This window comes from Dermacentor albipictus, chromosome 7 (assembly GCF_038994185.2).
Source record: "Dermacentor albipictus isolate Rhodes 1998 colony chromosome 7, USDA_Dalb.pri_finalv2, whole genome shotgun sequence".
NCBI classification, from domain to species: domain Eukaryota; kingdom Metazoa; phylum Arthropoda; class Arachnida; order Ixodida; family Ixodidae; genus Dermacentor; species Dermacentor albipictus.
Genome location: NC_091827.1, coordinates 18,148,165 through 18,169,748, shown reverse-complemented (window position 1 = coordinate 18,169,748; position 21,584 = coordinate 18,148,165). Strand labels below are relative to the sequence as shown.

Sequence of the window (21,584 nt, the reverse complement as noted above, 5' to 3'; positions counted from 1 at the left end):
TGCGCACCCTATTAACACGGGCAGCCTGGCGGAATCACCAACGAGCAGCGTTTCGCTCTGTTCCCGACAGGTGGCGCTGAATTTATGCCTGCGGCGCCAGACGATGCGCCTCGTTCGGCTGGGCATTCCGGCAACATTTAGCGCACTACACGCACTACTGCATTATCGCTCACTCGAGATATTGTTAGCCTAGCCGGAAATTAGCGCACCGGACAGTGAAAAAAAAAAAAATCATCGTGGTAGCGACCGACGTGGATGATCAGCCACTGCCGGGGAGTCATATCGTTTGGTTGTTCTTTTTGTCAAATTTGTTTGGTTAATTGTTTGTTTCTTTCTTGTTCAGCCACTGAAGGGGAGTCATCTCCTTTGGTTGTTGTTATTGTCAAATTTGTTTGGTTACTTGTATGTTTGTTTGTTTGTTTGTGCACACAGGTTCATAACATCCGCAGTAACAGTAAGGTGCAACTTTTGCCCTATACCAGGCAGACGGAACGAGAAACATACCGAAGAATTTCGGACATTTCCCCCTTCATTTATCTGCCAAACTTCATCGCAATGCACCAACTGAACTCCAGGGGTAGCATTTAAAAAGAAAACTGACACGTCAAAAGGTCGCCCTGAATTTCAACAATTCAGGTTAGAGACGTCGGGAGGCTACGCCTTTCTAATAACATGCGTGTTTACGGCACTTAGTCCTTCTGTACTTCGTGAAGCACACTGGATTGTATGAACGCCTGTGACCGTGGCGATTCCTCTGCGACTGACAGTGAATGTCTGTCTATTATATTTCTTTTCTCTCCTTATCTGTTCTTCCCCTTCTCCCTTCCCAAGTGTAGGGTAGCCAACCGGGCGCGTACTTGGTTAACATATCTCTCTCTCCTACTGGGTTATAGTAGTGATTTGGTCGGGTTTAAACCATTTCGCCAACGTTTCCAATACCATAAGTAAACCACCAGCCATAAGCTATGACCATGTTGGGGTCGACGGTGTATATTGTTTCACTTGTCACCCCAATATTTTGCTTACGATACCACAATAACTAAACCAACATATCAACGAAATGACCACGTTGAGGTGACTGCGTCCACTTTCGCACAATGCTCCACCTTGGGATCCCAGCAAGTGAGCTGCACTCGCGACGCCCTTTATTTTCCCATCGTTGATAGTAGAATAATAACTTCAATCAGTATAAGACCACTAATCAATCAGTTGACCACGAGCGTGCGACAACGCAGGCTAGCGTACAATGCCTCCCCGCGTCCCGGCCGTGAGCTAGCTGTATACGTGAAGGAAACAAAACCAGTCCCCCCCCCCCAAAAAAAAGACAAGAATAGAGGTTCACGCCACAACGACTTGTGGTGTGAGCCTCTCTTTTTGTCTTTTGTTTTTTGTGACTGGTTTTTTTCATTTTCCTTCAACTATGTACCAAGGGGCCCGGATTTCAACCCTTCTGCAAAGCTGTATACCTGGAACAGCGTCCTCCCTATCGCGGGGGAGGGGGGGTCCCTTGGAGGTATACGCGCAACGCCGCGCACACCTCCGGTCCCCGCACGGCGACCCCGGGTGGCGGACAGGCGACCGAGGACACACGAGGGCTAAGTTCGTCACACGACCGGAGACGAGGCCGAAATAGCCGCTCCCCCTTTCGCCGGCCCCTTCGCTCGCCGAGCGCCAGCCGAACGGACCCACGGTCACCGCGAAAGCCAGCGAGCGACGACGACGACGACACGCTTGTCGCCGCCCGGCCCGGTGTGTGTGGCCTCTCTCCCCTATACAGCATCGGCTCGCAAAAGATGCGTGCAGCACCGGTAAGGGCGGCCCGCGCGCGGGGTTGGAACGACGCGACGATTCGGCTGTACAAGTCGCGGACACGTGTTTGCAAAAAAATAAAAGTGTTCTTACGCTTTCTGTTGGTGAGTGCAGACGCCGAGCATACGTGAATTGTTACCGCAGGTGCCCGGTCAATGAGAAACGGTACTCAGTAGAGCAGATGCGACCAATCAATCGATCGCGATGTCGGACACGGTGTTAACGAAGGTGGCAGGCCAATTTCAAACAGCCCTTATCAGTGAAAACCTTTGAGAATTACGCCCTCTGGGTCCATATTCACACACACACAAACACGCGCACACACACGCACACACACACGCACACACACACACACACACACACGCACACACACACACACACACGCACACACACACGCGCGCGCGCGCACGCACGCACACACACACACACACACACACACACACACACACACACACACACACACACACACACACACACACACACACACACACACACACACACACACACACACACACACACAGTCCAGTTGGCTACCCGGCTCGCAGGAAGATTGAATGAGCGATGAAAAGAAAGAAGGCAGAAAGGTGACAGAAACTGTTTCTCACAGCAGACGTCAGCCGATCGGTAGCAGCACTTACGAATGAAAAGTCTTGTGATTTCGGCCTAAGGTTCCTCTGCCTGCTGTCATCGTTCTTGTCGATTTTTAGTCGTTGTTTATTAATGACAAACCAGAGGCAAAACAGGCTTCCTAATAGTTGGCTGTCCCAAAAGGTAATTCAGGAATCAACGTTACTTGACCCACCGCAATTCAAGTGTATAAACAGTATAGACACTGCGTAAATTCCTTTCTGCACAACGGCAGTCTGTAAACGACTATAGCCGCATGTTCCTGCGCCCAATTTCATCTATGCACGGAACCATGGTGCCGCTATGTTTGGGACCCCGTGGCCAGGAACATCCCCCCCCCCCACCCCGGCTTGTTTTTTGTTTGTTTTTTTCTCCGGACCTCCCGGCTAGCTGGTCGAGGCGTATGCGGAGGATGGACCCGAGCCAGCTCGTCCACAAATGTATAGGGTCGCTCGCAGAGTCGTCGGGGGGGGGGGGGGGGGAGCACACTTTTCGAGACAACAACAACTCGGTTGTTGTGCGTCGTCGACGTGACTGGGCGCCTTCGACCTGAATAGGGTCCACGCGCTGCCGACACCCAACCACGCCGGCGCAACCCCCAAAACCCACCCACCGTGCTTCGCACCACCGCCCAGCCGCAGGTCGAGCAGGGCGACGATCCAAGTCGCGGGCCGGCGAGGTGAGGTTCGCTCCGGACGCTCGCCAGGGCCGGGCTTTTTTTTTCTCCGCCTGTTCTTTGGTCGCGTGCCAAATGACCGGAGAGAGTTCGTCCTCTGAACTGTTCGGGGGGCGAAGGAGCGGGTTCGGGGGACGAGCCTGTGGTGGCCGCTCGGCTATATGGCGGCGTCCAAATCCACGTTACCATAGGGTGGCGCCCTCTGGATTTTAAGTGCGGACCTTAGAGGGGATGCTTTTGCTGGTTGAATGCGGCGGAAGCAATTTTTTCGCAGCCGGAAACACGTCAGGTCGGTGTTTCGAACACCAACTATTACCGGCGAGCGATGAGAAAGTGTACGCGGCTGCTGTACAGCGACGACCAGCTTGCTATGACGCGCAGCTATGGCAGTGGTCACGCCGGACGCGAACCGCTACAAAAGCGCGCCCTTGGACATTTCTCGGCTGTCCAGCCGGTTGGCATCATGCATTCCGTGCAGTCTCATGTTACTTCAGGTTACCGCTTCGAACAGGAACTCTTGGCGGAATTCGACTACAAGGCGGATATTGGACGTGTCCACTACTACAAGCTCTCCTGAAATCGCGACGCCGGTGAAAACCATTCGGACATTTTTTTTTCTCGTTTTTCGTGTGACGCTAGGTCCCATACCTCACAGCATCCCCCAAGTTCGATGATGTGAGGTGTGTGTATCGCTGTATCGACGGTCAGGCTGCGTCACTGCAAACATCGCAAAGGTTGGGCGAGACAAATTATATGCGATGTTACGAAACTACGGTACAAACGCCACCAAACCAACAAAGACTTCAAAAACAAACAAAGAAATGCGTGACCACATCCACGCGCACTTGTTTCTCTCGACGCCTGTATACCGAACGCGGCCCTGGTGCACAAACTAAATGTGCCCGTAATCAATTTGCCGTCGTCCAATCCGGTTGCATTGGATTTTCCAACCAGTGCCAGCGAATGCTAACATCTCCGCGACCAGCAGCTTGCCTTTGAGTCAACGCGCGGATTGTAAGGTACAGCCAAGCGCAAAAGATTACGGGACGCATGGTCTGCCAAGAAGCTGAATTCTCGCGAAGCGTGGTCCCACAGCCTCGAATTAAATGTTCCAGCATGCAGTAGCCTTTGCCACCTGCACAGTGATTCATTGAATACGAAGTGACATGCCTTAACAGTGGAGGAAGTCACATTTGAAGGGGAAACCGCATCGCGCAAGCTTTTGCTGTTGACTGCACGTAAGTTACAGCATATAGAGGCGTCCCAGCTTGGTTCAGGCGTCCCTTCTGCGGACGATGTCCACCTGGCAACGCTTCTTTCTTGGTTTCCTTGTTAAAAACCCTGCCTTCAAGGCACCTGCATCGTCAGCCTCTCTTCGATGCCAGGACAAAGCATCTTGACGAGGCACATCGTTCTCTTTCTGATGGCACGCCAGAACGAGCCTCATTCCTACGCCGGTAAAACGTTGTACCCTGAGCTAGTGATTCATGTTTCGGAATTTACCAGCGCAACACAGACAAGGACGAAGGATAAGAATACAACACTGGCGATGTGTCGAGTTCTTTTTTTTCCTTCGTCCTTGTCTGTTTAGCGTCTTAATTTCCGAAACATGAATTATCCACCAACTCGCCCCAGGTTTCTCTTCTGGTACTGAGCTAGTAAAGGTCAGAAATCTTCACCTATCCCACAGCATTTATCTGTGCAGCGTCAGAAAAAGAAAAATGGAACCTTCGCACATACGCAATATGTCCAGCTCTGTTTATTTCCTTCTGTTATTCTGCACGGGCAAGCAGACTGGTAGGGCATACATGTATGGGCTGGCGCCATCCTGTCTTCGTAAAGTGACGCATCGTCGCAGTTTATGGGACTCACGCGCGCCCATGTGGCGTTTGCGAGACGGACACGACCGCTACCCCTGCCCCCCTCCCCCTATCCCACGTCACACGCACACACACACACACCACTCCCTCGAGGCAACCGAGCTCGGTTTCCTGGAAGGCAAGCGGGCTCCGCTGCGGCCGAGTCAACCGGAGACCGCGGCTCTCTCAACACTTCGCCCGCTTCAATTCTTTAGTTTTCTTTCAGCCTCCTCTTCTTCTTCGTCCTTCCATGTACGCGCTCTTCCTCAAAGCCACTTTATTTGGCCGCGTCTCGCGTTTTCTTTCTTTCTTCCTTTCTTCGTGCCTTCGAAGAAGCCCTTGGCCACACAGAGCGGACCACGTCGTCTCTGCTTACTCGGTGCACGCGGCCCCAAATCCACTTGTGGCCGTCGTGACGCCAGAGGCCCACGGGTCCTTCTCGGCCGCCCTCAGCGGGCCACGCTCGTTATATAAACTCGGCCCGGCGAGTTCCGTGCAGCGCCGCGTAAGCCTGGGGGATCGGGAAGGGCGCGTCGCCGTCGTGCGTGCGATTTATCCGCGTCGCGATGTAGTCCCCCCGTTATGGCAATCTCACATTGCGGGAATTTGTGTGCGGTCTGCTTGCTACGCCTCGTGTCTGCTACTGCCCGCGCGAACTCTCTCTCTCTCTCTCTCTCTCTCTCTCTCTCTCTCTCTCTCTCTCTTTTCTTGCCTTCGTCTTCTTTCTTTTAATCGCTCATCCAATTTTCCTCCGAGCAGGGTAGCCGACTGGACTACCTGTGTATGTGTGTGAGTGCGCGCGCGGGAGGTAAGGCAGGGATGTCTACTAGGCGTAGGTTTGTTAGCTATTCCATGCGTTAAAGGGTGATGACAGATGGAAGAGAGAGAGAGCAAAGAGACGTTCGTTCCTTGACTCTGAGGCTTGTGGCAACCTGTGTGGCGTCGATTATATTGGCCCAACGTTAGACAACGGTGACCATACGTGGGAAGGGCCCTACGATAAACCAGCATTGAGCAACGTTCAAAATCCGCGCAATAAAATCTGCACTCCTCAGCAATGTTGATCACGCGTAGAACAAATAATGGCCATCCAATAAGTTTGCGAGAGCCTCGGACTCGGAAGCTGAGGGCATACATTTGTCGCGGATCGGTCTACCAATAATGCACTCATGCCGGGGCGCTCGCATTCTGTCCTCGTTTGCGTCTTTCCTGTGCTGTACACGGTGTGCTTATTACAGCTAACCCAGTAGTGTGTTTGATCTATAACGCTACATTCTGTAAACTACGGTGGTCATACACTGGGCAGATGTCAGTAGCACATTGGATTTGATATGTCCACACATTGGCCGTGTTCTAGCGCTGCTCCAATTAGTGCACGCAACATGGGTATGCGTAACGAATCAGAATCAGAATCTATAGTGTATTAAATTCATAGCAAAATACAACGTACGGATAAATAAACAGAAGGAGGTCCGGAAGCTCTAGGCTGTGGGACCTCCTATCAAAGGTCACAAACAGAAACAAGCAGCACCAGGAGTCCAACAATAGGCCAACTTATAACGCGCACAGTTCCACAAACGATGTAATTGCCGCGTGACAACGCGTCTGCGTGGTCTCCATGCTTCGGGGACACTGCACGCAACTACGGTGGCTGCGAACAGGACGGGCCAGCCCGGCGGCGGGGCTCGCTGTCCGGCCCCAAGGCCTTTTCACTTTAGTCCAGCCGGAGACGGAGGCCAGGCCAGCCCGCTGTCCGCGCGTATTTCATCCGTTCGTCGACGGCTGACAACGAGCGGTCGGTTTTCTCTTCGCTCGCTCCATTTAGTACGCTAGATTAAGCCACCCTAGCTCTCTCATTGTCTTTTCATTTCGTTTCTTCTTTTTTTCTCTCTCTATTTTTCTCAGCTCTCTTCCCAACTCTCTTTCGTCGACTCAATGTGGCGACAGTATACGTCGAAGGTTGTCTCTTCTACGGTTTTGTCTCTCGCTTCTTAAAACGCATCTCGAAGAAGCCTCCGCGACTTGGCGGCACCTCTCGTGGACAAGAAAAAGCTAAAGGCAGCACGTATTACAGCTGCATTTGAACACTTTGCGCGTGCGAGCCTTCGAAAAAACAGAACATAGCTTGCATTAAGCGCGTAATAAAGCGTCACTATATTTTCTCGTGCGCAGGCGACCTTCGTAGCCGGGCTTGCCAAAACTGGAATGAGACTTCAGATCGTGAACTTAACGCTGTCACGGCTACGCCCTACATCCACATACATATAGCCTCGAGAGAGAGAGAGAGAGAGAGAGAGAGAGAGAGAGAGAGAGAGAGAGAGAGAGAGAGGAGCTCTTTATTAGAAAAACAGAGAATTTTGCCGGCGAGTATATAACCGCTGGCATGCTACTCTGTATAGGGATGGGGAATGGGATTAAAGGATTCCAGAAGAGAGGGAGAGAAAAAGAGGATCAAAATAAATATGAACTGTCCGAGTGAACCTGATACTAATATTTACAGGTGACCTGGCGGCTAAATTTAGGCTTTTGTACATGAAGTGTGCAATTTTTAGAGCTTTCCTATTAGACCAATTTCTGACAGGTACTTGAACAATAAATCCAAAACCCGTCGCTGTTTTGAAGGGCCGGGCATTCGACCTAAGATGCTCGGTGACGTTAACGGTTCGTGGCAAATCATGTCCATATGTAGCTCAAAAAATTGTCTCTAATCGCGTGAGAGAGAACAACCACGATCTTATAGGACGGAATCGGACGCGCACCAAATGCAGGAGTAACGAAAGTTCAAATCCGATCTGCCGCGTGCCGTCTCCTTGTTTAGAGTTCTTTTTGTAGCGTTATCTCCAGTCTAAACATTGGAATTATATTCTGCGGTTTTACGTTCCAACACTCGCGGTGTAATTATGAAGCACGCCGCAGTAGCTATGAGATATTCCCGGTTAATTTTTGACCATTGTAGTTTTTTCTTTTTCTTTACCGTGCACCCCAATGCGCGGTACATGAGCGTGTCTGGCTTCCGCCTGCGTCGTAATGCCGCCGTCGCGGCCGGAATCGAACCCCCGACCTCCTGATCAGCATTGCCGCAATCTATCGCACAGGGGTCAGTCTAAAACATCGATGTATATTTCGATTCGGCCACATGTTTCCTTGCTTTAGACGACTGTTGGCCTTCTTGACATTCAACCTCGAATTACTTTTGCTTGCATTAGGAACTAAGCATTCGCTTGGTTATTTAAGAAACTGGCAAGCCGAAACGTCATCGGCAAATTTCCGCTTTACTGAGTACACAAAATCATAAGCAACTAGTTACACAACACAACTAGTTACATGGACCGATGGATGTATGGATGAATGGATGTTATGAACGTCCCCTTTGGAACGGGGCAGGGGATTGCGCCACCAAGCTCTTGCTCTTGTACTACCTAATGATGTCCTACCTAAGTATAAAAAAAAACGCAAGATGAATTCCCATAACCAAATCTCTCTGTCATCTTTCTAACCCCTATCCCCCTTTCCCAGTGTAGGGTAGCAAACCGGAGACTCATATCTGGTTAACCTCCCTGCCTTTCATCTTCATTCTCTCTCTCTCTCTCTGACCGCCTACAGCAACAGCTGCGATATGTGCGCGCCACCTGTTGGCTGCGACCATAATTTGTTTTCCTTTCTTGTTCGTTTAATGTTCTTTCTAATCTGTCGCGCATTTTTCAGAAGCGACTCGCTGCAGGCGCTCTAAAGGCGCTTCCAAACGGACAGGCCGCGCGCACACACACACACACACACACACACACACACACACACACACACACACACACACACACACACACACACACACACACACACACACACACACACACACACACACACACACACACACACGCTCGCCAGCGAAGTCGCATGCCGGACGCGGTTCCCGGCAGGCATCGCGAACGTCCATCGCGTACGCTGACCGCACGTTCCCGTAATTCACACAGCGGGCAGGCTGTGCCTACCAGGAGAGCCTTATCATGGACGCGGCACAGACTTCTCCTCCTCGCTCTTTCCTTCCTTTCTTTCCTTCTTTCTTTCTTTCTTTCTTTCTTTCTTTCTTTCTTTCTTTTTCTTTCTCTTGAATCCATGCGCTTCGCGCGAACCGTCGTGGCGAAATTTGCGAGTCCAGGTGGCGCACACAGAACTGAGCACGATGTAACGGGGGAGGAGGAGGGAAGGGCGGGATGAAATGTGAGGCCCTTCCCGATGGCCGCACTTTCTAAACACACCGCCGCCGCGCCCACTGAACACGGCTTCCTCGCGCCGGTAGTTCGCGCCGCGGACCGCACGTTTGCTCTCATTGCGGAATGGCGTGTGTGCAGAGATTGAGGGGGTAAAGGGAGAGGGAAGGGGAGGGCTATGCGTGGGTCAATTCTCGGTAGTGTCCAGATTTGTTCTAGCTTCTCTTTCTTTTTTTTCCTTTTTTTATTTTTTCTGCGTGCGGAAGAGTGACCACCCGAAGGCTTCGCGGCAGTATATATATGGGCAGGTGATGCCACGTGAGCGCCTGACCCGGTTCCCCCCATCCTACCTCCTGTTGAGCTCCGCACGCTACCCACCATCGCCAGCTTCCATATCTGTCTAGCATAACCTTCCAAAAAAAAAAGCCATGGGACACGTGTTTCACCCCACGGACTTAATAGGATGTTTGTAACAATTTTAAAAAAATGCAATGAATAAAGAGTCTCGGTTCGTTTGTGAATTGGTTGTTGTAGATAGATTGAGATAGAACGTACGCCTCGGCTATCTAATTTCTCGCTGTTGTGCTGGAGAAAAACGAATAAACGAATAACTAAATGAAATAACGAAATATAAAAAAAATAATAATAGAGATACGTTGACATCAAAACAAATAATACCAAGAAGGCTGATAACAAAGATAAGGATGTCTCGAGGGAGGGACATTTCCTACGACAATTTGGCGCGCACTTTGTAAATTGGTTCTCTAGGGTTGAGGACTGGGCGAGTTGGTATTGCATTCTGAAACTCGTACAGCGCAACGTACAAAGGAAGCAACAGGCCGAGCCGGCCAGATAAGGGAACACAGCGCTCAGTTCCCTTATCTGGCCGGCTCGGCTTGTTGCTTCCTTTGTACGTTGCGCTGTACCAGGTTTAGATTGTAAATTAGTAGCGCCGCTTTGTGCGTCCATGTATGTCCGTCTGGTGTGCGTGTGGCCTTTCAGGGTTGCCGCAAGAAGCGACGCTGAGTTTAGGGCTGGCGTTTACACCCACCGCGGTATAGCTGATTGCCTATATCGAGTCCCGCTACTGATAGCGATGTCGCGGATTCGAATCAGATGGGGCGTGCAATGCAAGAACGCTCGTGTACTCGGAGTTTGGTGTACGTTGGATGAAACCCTAGTGGTTAAAGTTAATCCAGAGTTTCCCACTACGGCGTCCCTCGTAACCAGATCGTCGGTGTGGCACGTAAAACTGTGGAATTCATTTAACTTGCAGCGAGGAATAACGATGTTATATTAACGCGATAGCGTTAATTAAGGGCCTCGGGTGTCTTCGGAAGTCCGGTGTCGGCGAAGCTGTCAATGAGCCAAAATTGCCGCATATTTTTAGGTATATGTATATGCCACGCCTTGCCATATGACACGCAGTATATGCGGGTTATATCATCACACCATGCTGTCACTAAAGTTGCTCATACCTTGTTTTACATTCTTGGCAATCTTATTCCTCGGAATTTTGAGGATTACGACCAACAAACAAAAGTCACGAAACAAAACACCGACAGCGCACGTCTTTTATGTTAAATGTTCTCAGGCTTAAATATTAAAAGTGCGGAACGATAACAGAAACCAGAAAATGATGGAGTGTTTTTTTATGGGGGAGGGGGGGGGAGGGTGTGCACTACCACCAGGATCGGCCCCCGCAAGAGGCCGCGTTTCTACCAGAACTCTCACCTTCCTGCACAGCGTTCGCCGCCAAAGATTCCCTGTGAACATTTATTACGGTAACCTAAACTGCAGTTGCCGGGAAGCGTGAGAAGCAGTAAGATATATTTGAATGTTTTTCGGTATCAAGAGTGCTCCTTTGCCTTCCAGAAACCAGAATGCACCTCACAAGGACACTAATGTGTTTCCAAGCCGGTTCCTATTACTGGCTGGTATGTTACGAACGCGAAAAAAATATCGATTCTTTGTTTCGTTTAAATGCCCCTATAGTAGATGCCAAAGACAGTATCTTTAGGTGCATAGACAAAGTAAGCATCTCTTCATGCGTCCCATGGCAAAAACAAGGGGGGTAGAGAAAGAAAAAAGACTGTTTCTTTTTTCTTTGCATAAACACAGAGGTGAACATGCATCATCGTGCGGTGTGTTGCCACAGTGACACTCCATTCTGGACTGTCATGCTATTTTGCGGAATTATAAGCGCACTTAGTTTCTTTTTTTTTTTTCTCATGTGTCATGACACAGCAGCTTACGCTATACACTTCTGCTATACAAACGGGACAGAAGATGCAGAACACGGGCTCATGTGTGCGGTTGCACTCCGGCTGTCACCCATGCACCGTGGTGGCGTAGTGCACGGCTGCACCGCTGCGCTACTAAGCCAGAGGTCGCGCGATCGAATACCGGCCGCGGCGGCCGCATTTCGATGTAGAGGGTGAAATGCAAAAACGCCCGCCTACAGTACATGAGGTGCACGTTCGAGAAACCCAGGTGATCAAAATTAATCCGGAATTCCTTACGACGGGCGTGCCTCGTAATCAAATCCTAGTCTTCACAAGTCATTTTGTTTTTCTCCGGCTTTCGGCAATCGTTAAATCATCGTGGGGACACATACACCGAACAACGCGCGAAATTGTCGAATCGTACGATATTCAGAGTAGTTAGGGACCCCCATCGCTCAGATTAATCGACAGAGAGCGAAATTATCTGGACAGTAAGACCATCTGATCAGGCGACTGAGCTGTTCACTCTGGCTGTTACGTGGCCTATTCGTTATCGCAATGAACTTATTTTTAATTGCTGGCGCATCTTCTTTCGTTGTATATGTTCCTTCAAATAAAACTTGTTGTCAGTATGCGTCCATGTGTTGCCTTTCTCATCCCGTCGCTAAGCAATGCTCCAAAAGTTTCAGCGCACGAACGATCGAGCTCAGTTTTCACCCAACGCGGCGAGTCAGCGTAAGATGCACTCGTCAACAAATGTGACGCGTATATACCGCTTCCAACTCTCGCGCGTCTCACGATCCAGTCCATAGACGCTAGCCGAGACGAGCCGACAACAACGGCAACATAAAGCGCGCTCGAATTCCGTCTCCGAGAGGTCATGGGGGGGAAAAAAAAAAGCGTCCGCGAGGAAATGTCCCGCACGAGGAGCAGTTTGCACTTAGAGGGTCACTCCGGGTGGGCGAAGTAGGGGAGACTGCCCGGCCAAGCGGTCAGATGTCCAGCGACCCCGCAATCTCCTCTTTCTCTAAGAATGGGCGGAAAGAAAATTAGATAGGCACAAAGGCACATGGAAGCACACATATAAGAACGGCATGCCGGTATAGCCAAGGGGCAGCATAGTGGAAGAAAAAGAAAGCTAAACCGTCGAGCGACACACCGGGGGGAAATCGCTCTGCCCTCCGACAACGTTGGAATGTGCTTAAGAAAGCGGCGACGATCAAACCCGCGTCAAAAAAAAAAAAAAAAAAAAAAAAACTGTAGGATCGTCATGGAGATGTGTGCACGTTACAAGAGCGTTTACTTCGGCAGACTGTGCGCGAAGTGGTGTTCTTCTCGTTCTATTTGATTTTAGCAATTAATGCAAATGTGTGACCCAGGTGCGGTAGAGAAGGCTGTAAAAAAAATTGCAGCGTAGAAGTTTTTTGCACCCACCAATAATTTCACCATTAACATACGAAACGCGCAGTTGCAAATTGACGTTGGCTGTGTTTTATGTAGATCAGCGCAATGAAATTAAACGCGCGCGCGCTCTGTGTTACAATTATAGCAATAGATCGAACCTCCTTGTAACGAACGCAGATATAACGAATTATTGGATATAGCGAAGTCGATCTAAACTGGTTTTTTGCCAATATCGTCATGCAATGCATATATGCTTATAACGAATGTCGGCTATAGTGCATGTATTTTTCGTAAGTGATGCGAGTTTGTTATAGCGAGGTCCGACAGATATTCGTGTACGCAGCGATGCGAACAGTCGTTCACTGCTTGTTCATATATGTTCTTTTGATTTCATTTGCGTGCGGAACCACTACAGAGCAAACGCTTCAAAGCGGATCTATATCGCAACCCTCCTCCCTCTCCCTCTTCTTCTTGAATATCGGGTACATTAAAATAAATTAGGCACATCAATTAATGTCTTTCCACCGAGCGCTTTGCGTGCGTTCTAGTTGCTGCGCTCTGATGGCATGCACGTGACAACAACGACATTCGGCGCGGCCGCAATTGAACAAACTGTGAGACTTGGAAATATATTCCTGACAATTGGATAAGTTCGCCTCGTCGCTCATCGCAGCGGTGAGCAATTCGCGTTACTCACCCACAGTTTAAGCCCGTTGATATGCAGAACCCCCAAACATAGCAATAATAATATAAAAAAAACAAATTCGATCCCAACACCAACCCCAAGAAAGAAGAGGAAAAATTGATTTTAAAAAAAAGTTCGATTTAGAACATTTGTGAAACAAACCTTGTCCATGTTCTCTCTCTCTCTCTCTCTCTCGCTCTTCTTTTACTCGGGTCAGTTCGTTCAAGAGAGCACACGTAAACAGCCACTATAGGCAGCAAAAATCAGTCAGCCCACTTATTAACTTTACGGATTGTAACTACGGCTTCTTCATCAGTGCATAATCGCTGCTCTTATCTGCAGTGGCTTACGCGACTGCCGTGTGAACTTAGGCCTAGCTCGGACTACTTGGCCGCGCGGAAGGATCGATTCAAGACGACTCACCCTCGCGCGTCGGCGACGCTTTGAGGACGGCATCCTTGGATACAAAGGCGTCGTCATCGTCTGCAGAGGAAAGATAAAAGAAACGAAACTGTTACAACACAAGAATACCTTGAAGGGGAAAAGAAATAATGCAAAGACACGCGACTGAGCCTCCCGAGTTTTCTAGACGCCTTAATTACACGCGTACTTCAAATAAATATGACGCGTGACGCTGTCTTTCCAAAATAAAAGCGAACTACACCGGTAGTGCTGTATAATACATAGGTGGTGTCCCAATCCAGAGCCCATCGTCTGCTCCCTCGTAATAACACAAACAAATCTCGAAGGAGATGCTTTTGCGGCCGGTATGCGCCGGAAGTGATTGCAGAGCTCGAAACACGTCACAGCCGCATGTTTTATGCACCACCACCCATACATGAAACGAAAAATTGTCATCCACCAGAGCGTAGCACGAAGAAACCGGCCTGCAAAGGTACACGAAGCTATACACTGACACTTGAACAAAGGAACCAGGATTTGCTATGAGCATTGCCTCTGAGATTGGGCAGCGCGCGCTATCCTTGCGCGCACCACCCGATCTCGGAGGCCGTTTTCTGAAGCGCTAAGCGTAGGTTCCAATACACGCACGCCCTCAGACAACATTTCATGCTCCCGCTGTAGCTCGGACCACCTTTGATGATCGCCGAGTAAGTGCCGTAAGAACATTCAATGACACGGTGGACTGGAATACGGGTATAACTCAAATTCCAATGGCCTGCAATAAAATATCGGGCATTTCCCGAGACTAAATTGCGATGCATAGGGTTTTCTCTCCTTTTCTTTCTTTTTTATTTCGGTGTCACCACGGATAAATGCAGCATGCGGACCAAGCCCGCAAGGGTAGTGTGTTCCTGTGCCCTGTAGTAGGAATGACATTTTTGTGCAAGCGTACTGTTAAAAGCACCGTATGAGTCGTTAATACCCATATTGTAAAAAAAAAAGAATGTAATAGAAGTACGGCACTTCGTAAAGAATTGCGTGAAAAGCACTGACTGATATTAGGTGTTGAACGGACATCATTATGCACACAACTTGCTTGCAAGCCCTCGCACGGCGTATCTCGGATGTTACCGGCGCTGGTATGAAATGAAATTATTGCTATGCTACCCCCTCCCCCTCCCACACACACACATTCCTCCATTAGAGCCCCCGACCCCAAACCCTCACGCAAACAAATGCTGTTCCAATCCACTAGTATACTAAGCGAGTACTGCCTTCCAAGCTAGGCTACACTGTATACGTCAAATAACTTAATAACGGAATCAAATAAAATTTGCGTCGAGGCACTCACTCACTCACTCACTCACTCACTCACTCACTCACTCACTCACTCACTCACTCACTCACTCACTCACTCACTCACTCACTCACTCACTCACTCACTCACTCACGCACACGCACACGCACACACACACACACACACACACACACACACACACACACACACACAAACACAAGCACGCGCGCGCGCGCGCACTTACAAGCAGCCCTAAACACCGAGTGAGTTAACTATGTAAGTGTGTACTACGCCGCACATCTCAATGGTTTTCTTCCAGCACCTGGACGCGATTTCAGAATGACAAGCGAGAAGGAAGCATTCACCGTAAGAGTTTAAGTACAGCGTAGGCGTACTTGCCTTGACTTTACTTCCCTTCCGAAAAATAATGAAAATAAAAAAAAGAGTAAGAACGTATCGTCCTTTAGAAATCCTCAAGGACAAGCCGACAAACCCAGGCGATGTGGGTTGGGCAACGACGCAAGCTCCATTGATCGCGGCTGACCAGGGGGGCGCGTCGCGCGACCAAAGAAGGATCAAGTGTCTTCCACATCGGGAGGACTGCGTGTTAAGACGCGGCGGCCTCTCCCCTCTAGAGTAAAATGCATCGCAGAACCCACGTGCAAGCCGGGGCGGCGCTCCCAAAAACTTAGCACGTCGTTTCCTTTCGAAAAGCTCCCGTTCATGGATTACACAGAGAGACACGTGAACATCGAAAGGCCGCATATATATTCGGAAATATGGGAAGGCCGTATTCCTCGCTTCGGGACGCAGCTTATCTACCTCGAACACGTGTCTGAATGCTATCTACGGTTGTACTTATTTATTTATTTTAATTTCTTCGGAGGCCCCGCACTTCTAGGGGCAAAAGCCAAAAAGAAAGAAAGGTTGTTAAATTGCAGTTATACTATACCTAGTTGTCGCAGCATTCACTGCCTCGTGTAACCGCAGATGGTATAGAAGTAAAGTTAGTAACATCCCTGACTAAACAAGAAAAAGATAGGGGAAGTCCAAGGCATAGTCGCTGTTACTGATAGGTGTTCCATCTACCAATTCCGAACGCAGTTAGTATCACCACATACAAAGTTTCGCTCTCTCTCTCTCTCTCTCTCTCTCTCTCTCTCTCTCTCTCTCTCTCTCTCTCTCTCTCTCTATATATATATATATATATATATATATATATATATATATATATATATATATATATATATATATATATATATATATATGTGACGCTCTCGTCGGACCCACTGTTGGGCACAGAGCGGGTGCCCAGAAGACTGCGGCGTACATTTATAGTTATAACCGCGACAATTCGTCGACGCGTCATTCACGTATACTATAAAGCCGCTCTGCGTGCGGTAAGATTCACGAGACACGTGCGTATGCAGAGTGTGTAGTGTGTGCGCGTGAATATCGTGCAGAGGATTAGGGCGCGCAGCGAGCGCGTGCCGTTGTCGCCGAAGGAGTGGCCAAGGACGCCTCCGTGCGTCCTCGCCCCCCCCCCCTTCTTTTATTTTTATTTTATTCATATATCCCACTTTCTCGTGTAGCTGCTTTCAATGTGCAGGAATATGGGTGAGCAACACGGTCAACTGTGAATAGAAAGTGAATACGTATTTAGTATTCTGCAGTCGATTATCGCAGATTTGGCAACAAAGGTTTAGAAACACATTTTTATGTGCGAGTACATGTCCAACTGATTGTAACAGCCACTTCGCTACAATATAAATGGGAAAAAAAGATGTTCCAGGTATATTGTTGTTGTTTTTTTTTTTACTGGTTGGTTAGGTGTTCACTTTAGTACTCGACCATACTGTACATGTATATAGTACCTAATATTCAGTACTCGTTGCCTGAGGAACGCATTATGACGATCGGCACCGCTTGTAATCTTGGAACGCATTATGACGATCGGCATCGCTTGTAATCTTTTCCCGACTCGTGCAACAAGGCACGGCTTTCGAACCAGACCAAACACAGAGCTCCGTGTCTTCTCTGATCTATTCATTTTCCCGCGCATTCGCGCTATGCCCATCCAACGAGCCCAACACAGTAAAGATAGCTTTCGCATGACGTCACGGACACCATATAAAGACTCCGTGCGTTGCTTCCACTGTGCTACTGGCGCTGTACCGAAAAAAAGAAACGTGCGTCGTACAGGTGGTGTCCGAATCCAGCTTCCAGTGAGCACTTCTACGTAGAAGCAGAAACCGATCTGGAAGGCTATGCTTTTGGGAGCTTTATGCGACGGGAGCGATTTCAAGCGATGGAAACACGTCATCGCCACCATGCCATGCTGGTCGCGATCACGATGACATTCTTTAATGGATGACCGAACAATGTTTGCCTTGCCATACGCTTAGCAGGCTACTCCGTAGCACGACGGTAACATGGTGTGACGCGTTCATCCACTAGCACGTAACTATGCAGCATCACAACGAGCACGCGCAGTAACAAAATTAATTGAATTCTTGGGTTTCCCGCGCCACAACCGCAATCTTATTAATGAGGCACGCCGTAGTGGGGGTACTCCAGGTTAACCCTGACCACCTGGGGTTCTTTAACGTGCCCAATGCATTGGTACACGGGCGTTTCAGCCGCAACAGGTGGATGTATAGAGGGATGGGACGAGGTCAGTGCGAAACCATCGATGTTGCGTGCTCTGTGTGCTTCATTATTTCCCCGTGTTGATAATTTCTTTCAGCGCAAAGTCAACGTAACAGCCTTACTTAGCGTATCATCAGCGGACTTCTTATAGACACCTTCGCGCAAGTCGCAAAGAAAGCCGAACTTTTCATCTGCCATAGAGAACTTTAAGTGAATCTGTTTTAGACAATATTTCCAGTGTGCCATTTTATGCATTGTGTAACAAATTTTATAATCGGATGTTGTTAGTACTGGATGTGTTGTCTTTCTTTACTAATTACGATTATTGTATTTCCAATACCACAGATTATATGATTCCATTGTTCGCGAAGTTGACTTTTACGTTTGTAATTAACCCCCCTACAATAATGCCCAACTAGGGCGCTGTAGGTATTTGTAATAAATAAATAAATAAACTTTAAACCAGCGCCTCCGGCATCGCTCGGCCGGCCATGCCTCTCGCGTGATCCCATGCGCGCGCACACACAACACACACCTTTTTTTCTCGCTGTAAGCGCGCGCGCGTGCCCACAGCCGAGCGTGCGTGCTTACCTGCGCGTAGCTGCGTGGGCGTGGCCAGGGGGGCGTGACCGACCCGCTAACGAGCCATGAAGCGCACGGTGGCACGAACTGAGCAGCGAGCGCCCTCTCGTGTCTTCTCTCTCTCTCTCTCTTTCTTTTTTTGTGCTTTCTTTCTCGCATTTCGTTCGGCACAGCCGTTCGCATGCTCCCGTTCCTGTTTTCTTTAGCCCACTTTCCTTCTTTTCTTTTTTTTTCTTTTTTTTTACAGCCTGTCGTTCATTCTTGCCGAGATGCGCGCTTGCTACCGACGATCACGTTTTCCGCCGCCACCCGTTAAAGCGCGCAGCAGGCGACAGAGCTCCCGGCTACTGAAGCACGATGCGCTGAAAGGCCAAGTTTTTCTCGCTGTCAGACACGAAGTCTCGATCGGTGAGGTTATGACGTAGTGCCGTTTTAGCGCGAGATCACGATTTCGAATCCTGGCCTCGGTGTTCTTTTGTTTTTGTTTTCTGTAAACGCCTGCGTAACAACGAAAACAACACAGTGCCACCGCGGTTTTATAAGTTCACGATACGAAAACAAACAAACAAACAAACAAACAAATCTTGTGTTTTTAACATGCACTTATTTAGCACACACACGCACCCACATATACCCAAGTGAGGACGTAAGCAAAACAAATGCTTCAAAACTTCTTTTAATCTTTCCGTCCCCTTTTCCCTTTCCGCAGTTTAGGGCAGCCAACCGGGCTCGGTCTTGGTTAACCTCCCTACCTTTCATTTATCATTTGCTCTCTCTCTCTCTCAACACTAGATGTCATCAGACAGAAAAACTAAACTAGCACGTATTCGAAATGAAAAGAAACCACAACGTACACTGTTCTTGCCCCAACCACTTCCTTAATATAGCAAGTAGAATAAGTACGAAGTACACATAGCGAACATTAAGTAGGGACACTATAAATGAAGACGTTTCATACGCAAATGGATCGATACGAAGAAGGACTGCGCGGCCAAGCGTATACCGTAACGACTCCGTGCGGCGCTGCCCGAAGAAGCACGTACTTCAACATTAACGGAGTCGGGGGATCATGGCGTCAGATAAGAGGAAGTGTGCGCTGCGTTCAGAATATGAAACGCGCAGCACTTCACGCAGAGGCGCCTTGAGCGAGCCCGCGTGGCCACGTTGGACGGCACGGCTTTGCGTGCCGACCACGTGCAAAGTGTCGGCATGCCTTGCATACACATTATCGCCCGTCCTCGTAAGCCTCACAAAGTGTGCCGGACATTACGTCGCAAAGATTAACGGCGAATGTCCTCATTGAGAGGGCTCAGCGCGGAATGTCACGTCGCCGTGTTTTCCGTATATTATTCGCGCTGTATACACATGGCGACGCGGGCAAGCTCTCTCCGAATTAATAAGCGACGCCGGAAATTCCGCGAGTCCGCTTCCCCGCAAATCTAGTTCGACCTGCACAAGATCGTCACCGTGAAAACGAAAATATAGCAGTAGCGCGCGAACTGGTACAGTTGTCACTGCCACCGTCTCTGCCTTATGAACTATGCTCGCCGATTGCAAGGCTATTATACGTGTAACCGTGGAATCAACGCTGCCGGAAGCGAGCGGTCGGCCATCTTGTTGTGGGCAACCTAACAGAGCCGAACAGCTACTTCAAGTATTTAGCGCGTGCCCCATTCAGCATTCTTCTTTTTCTTTTTTTGCACGAGTAATAGATAAGCACGCGAAATTATGGGGGTGTCCAAGTCAAAATGACTTTTATCAGAATATATGTATGGAGTTGCAAGGAGTGTCATCCCTCTTCGTGCAACCATGGACTGCGCGTGCTAAGCCTGTGCTTGAATCCGCCATGGTAGTTCACATGCTAGGGCGTTGAGCTTCTGATCACGATGTGAGGGCTTAGATTACCGGCCTCGACGGTGACCGCATTGAGATTTGGGCTTAACGCAAATGGCGCGTTTACACCGCGCTTTTGGTGCACGTGAAAGCACCTCACGTGGTCAAACTTTTACGGATCCTCTCAGTACAAGCGTTTGTTGCCGTCCCTAGTGGCTCCATGTGCTTTGCGTTGGGAGGTCAGACGCTATAATTTATTCTAAGTTTTTGCAGCACCTATTGCCTTTGAGATGCACTCGATGTGTAAGATAGACGTATCATGTAGACGTAGATCAGGTGACTTATTGCGCGGGCATACCTGCGCTATACGTCACGACCGCTCCAGGTACGAAGAGCCACGTTCGATCCGTCTAATCGGACCGTCCCTGCTCTCATCGAATGCAACATAGACCAGAACCTTTTTACCCTCGCAAATGCTCCTAATCTGAACCCCAGTGGCCGTGGCTGTAAGCGAAACGTGTGCTGGGCTGCCGATCTGATGACGGGGCCGCTGACGACCAAGCCAGGGCGAGCGAACAGGAGGGCGGCAAGCATGCGAATAGAAACACTGCTGAGCGTCATGGCGGTTGCTTTTTTTATTCTTCCCGCCGGTTACTGCAGTCCCCGGCAAAAAAAAGGGGGGGGAGAAAAAAAATGTGTGTAGGGGGGGGGGAGAAGAAAAAAAAAGTGTTCACTGTAGAAGCTCAGCAAATTGGGGCGTATTGTGCATTCACGAAAACAGACCAGAACCACCGTGGGCACTTGAACTCACGATTCCGCGTGTATAAGCAGCCGACAGACTTGCGCAAAGTCATTTACGTGCGACGGTCGCTGAATGCGCGGCCGGAATCGCCATTATCATCGTCGCGTTGCAGTTTGCCTCGTAGACACAAGACCGCCAAAGTAAAAACGGGACCCGTATTCCACTGCATGCACTCCGTATCACTAAAAAACGGTCTCGAAAGAGTGGACGCCGATCAATCACGATCGATCGCTTATTATTCGCAAAGAATACCGGTCAACGACCAAGTGCTCTTACGAAAAAAAAAGACATTCGTTAATTCGGTCTGTTTATTTCTCCTATATAACTTAGTCGTATGCCTGCATATACCGATACCTGCTCGCCAGCCCCCGCCCCATAGTACGATTACTCCATGGCAGATGCATGCTTATACGGCGACATTATGGGATACATTTTTTTTACGATCGGACATCCCGCCATAGACAAATGAACAGCAGAAGGCAACACAAAGGCACGAAAACCAGACGCGCATTCCGGATACACGCGGAGA

General features: G+C 49.2%; 1 protein-coding gene across 6 annotated transcripts in view; it reads right to left on the bottom strand.

Moving 5' to 3' along the window:
• Cph (BCL11 transcription factor chronophage) overlaps nucleotides 1-21,584 on the bottom strand; it is a 592,695-nt gene that overhangs the window by 293,456 nt on the left and 277,655 nt on the right. For all 6 annotated transcript variants that reach the window (XM_070521709.1, XM_070521707.1, XM_070521710.1 and 3 more), the window contains one exon: nucleotides 13,914-13,973. In XM_070521709.1, coding sequence (XP_070377810.1) covers nucleotides 13,914-13,973 — 60 coding nt within the window. The remainder of the gene's footprint in view (nucleotides 1-13,913; nucleotides 13,974-21,584) is intronic.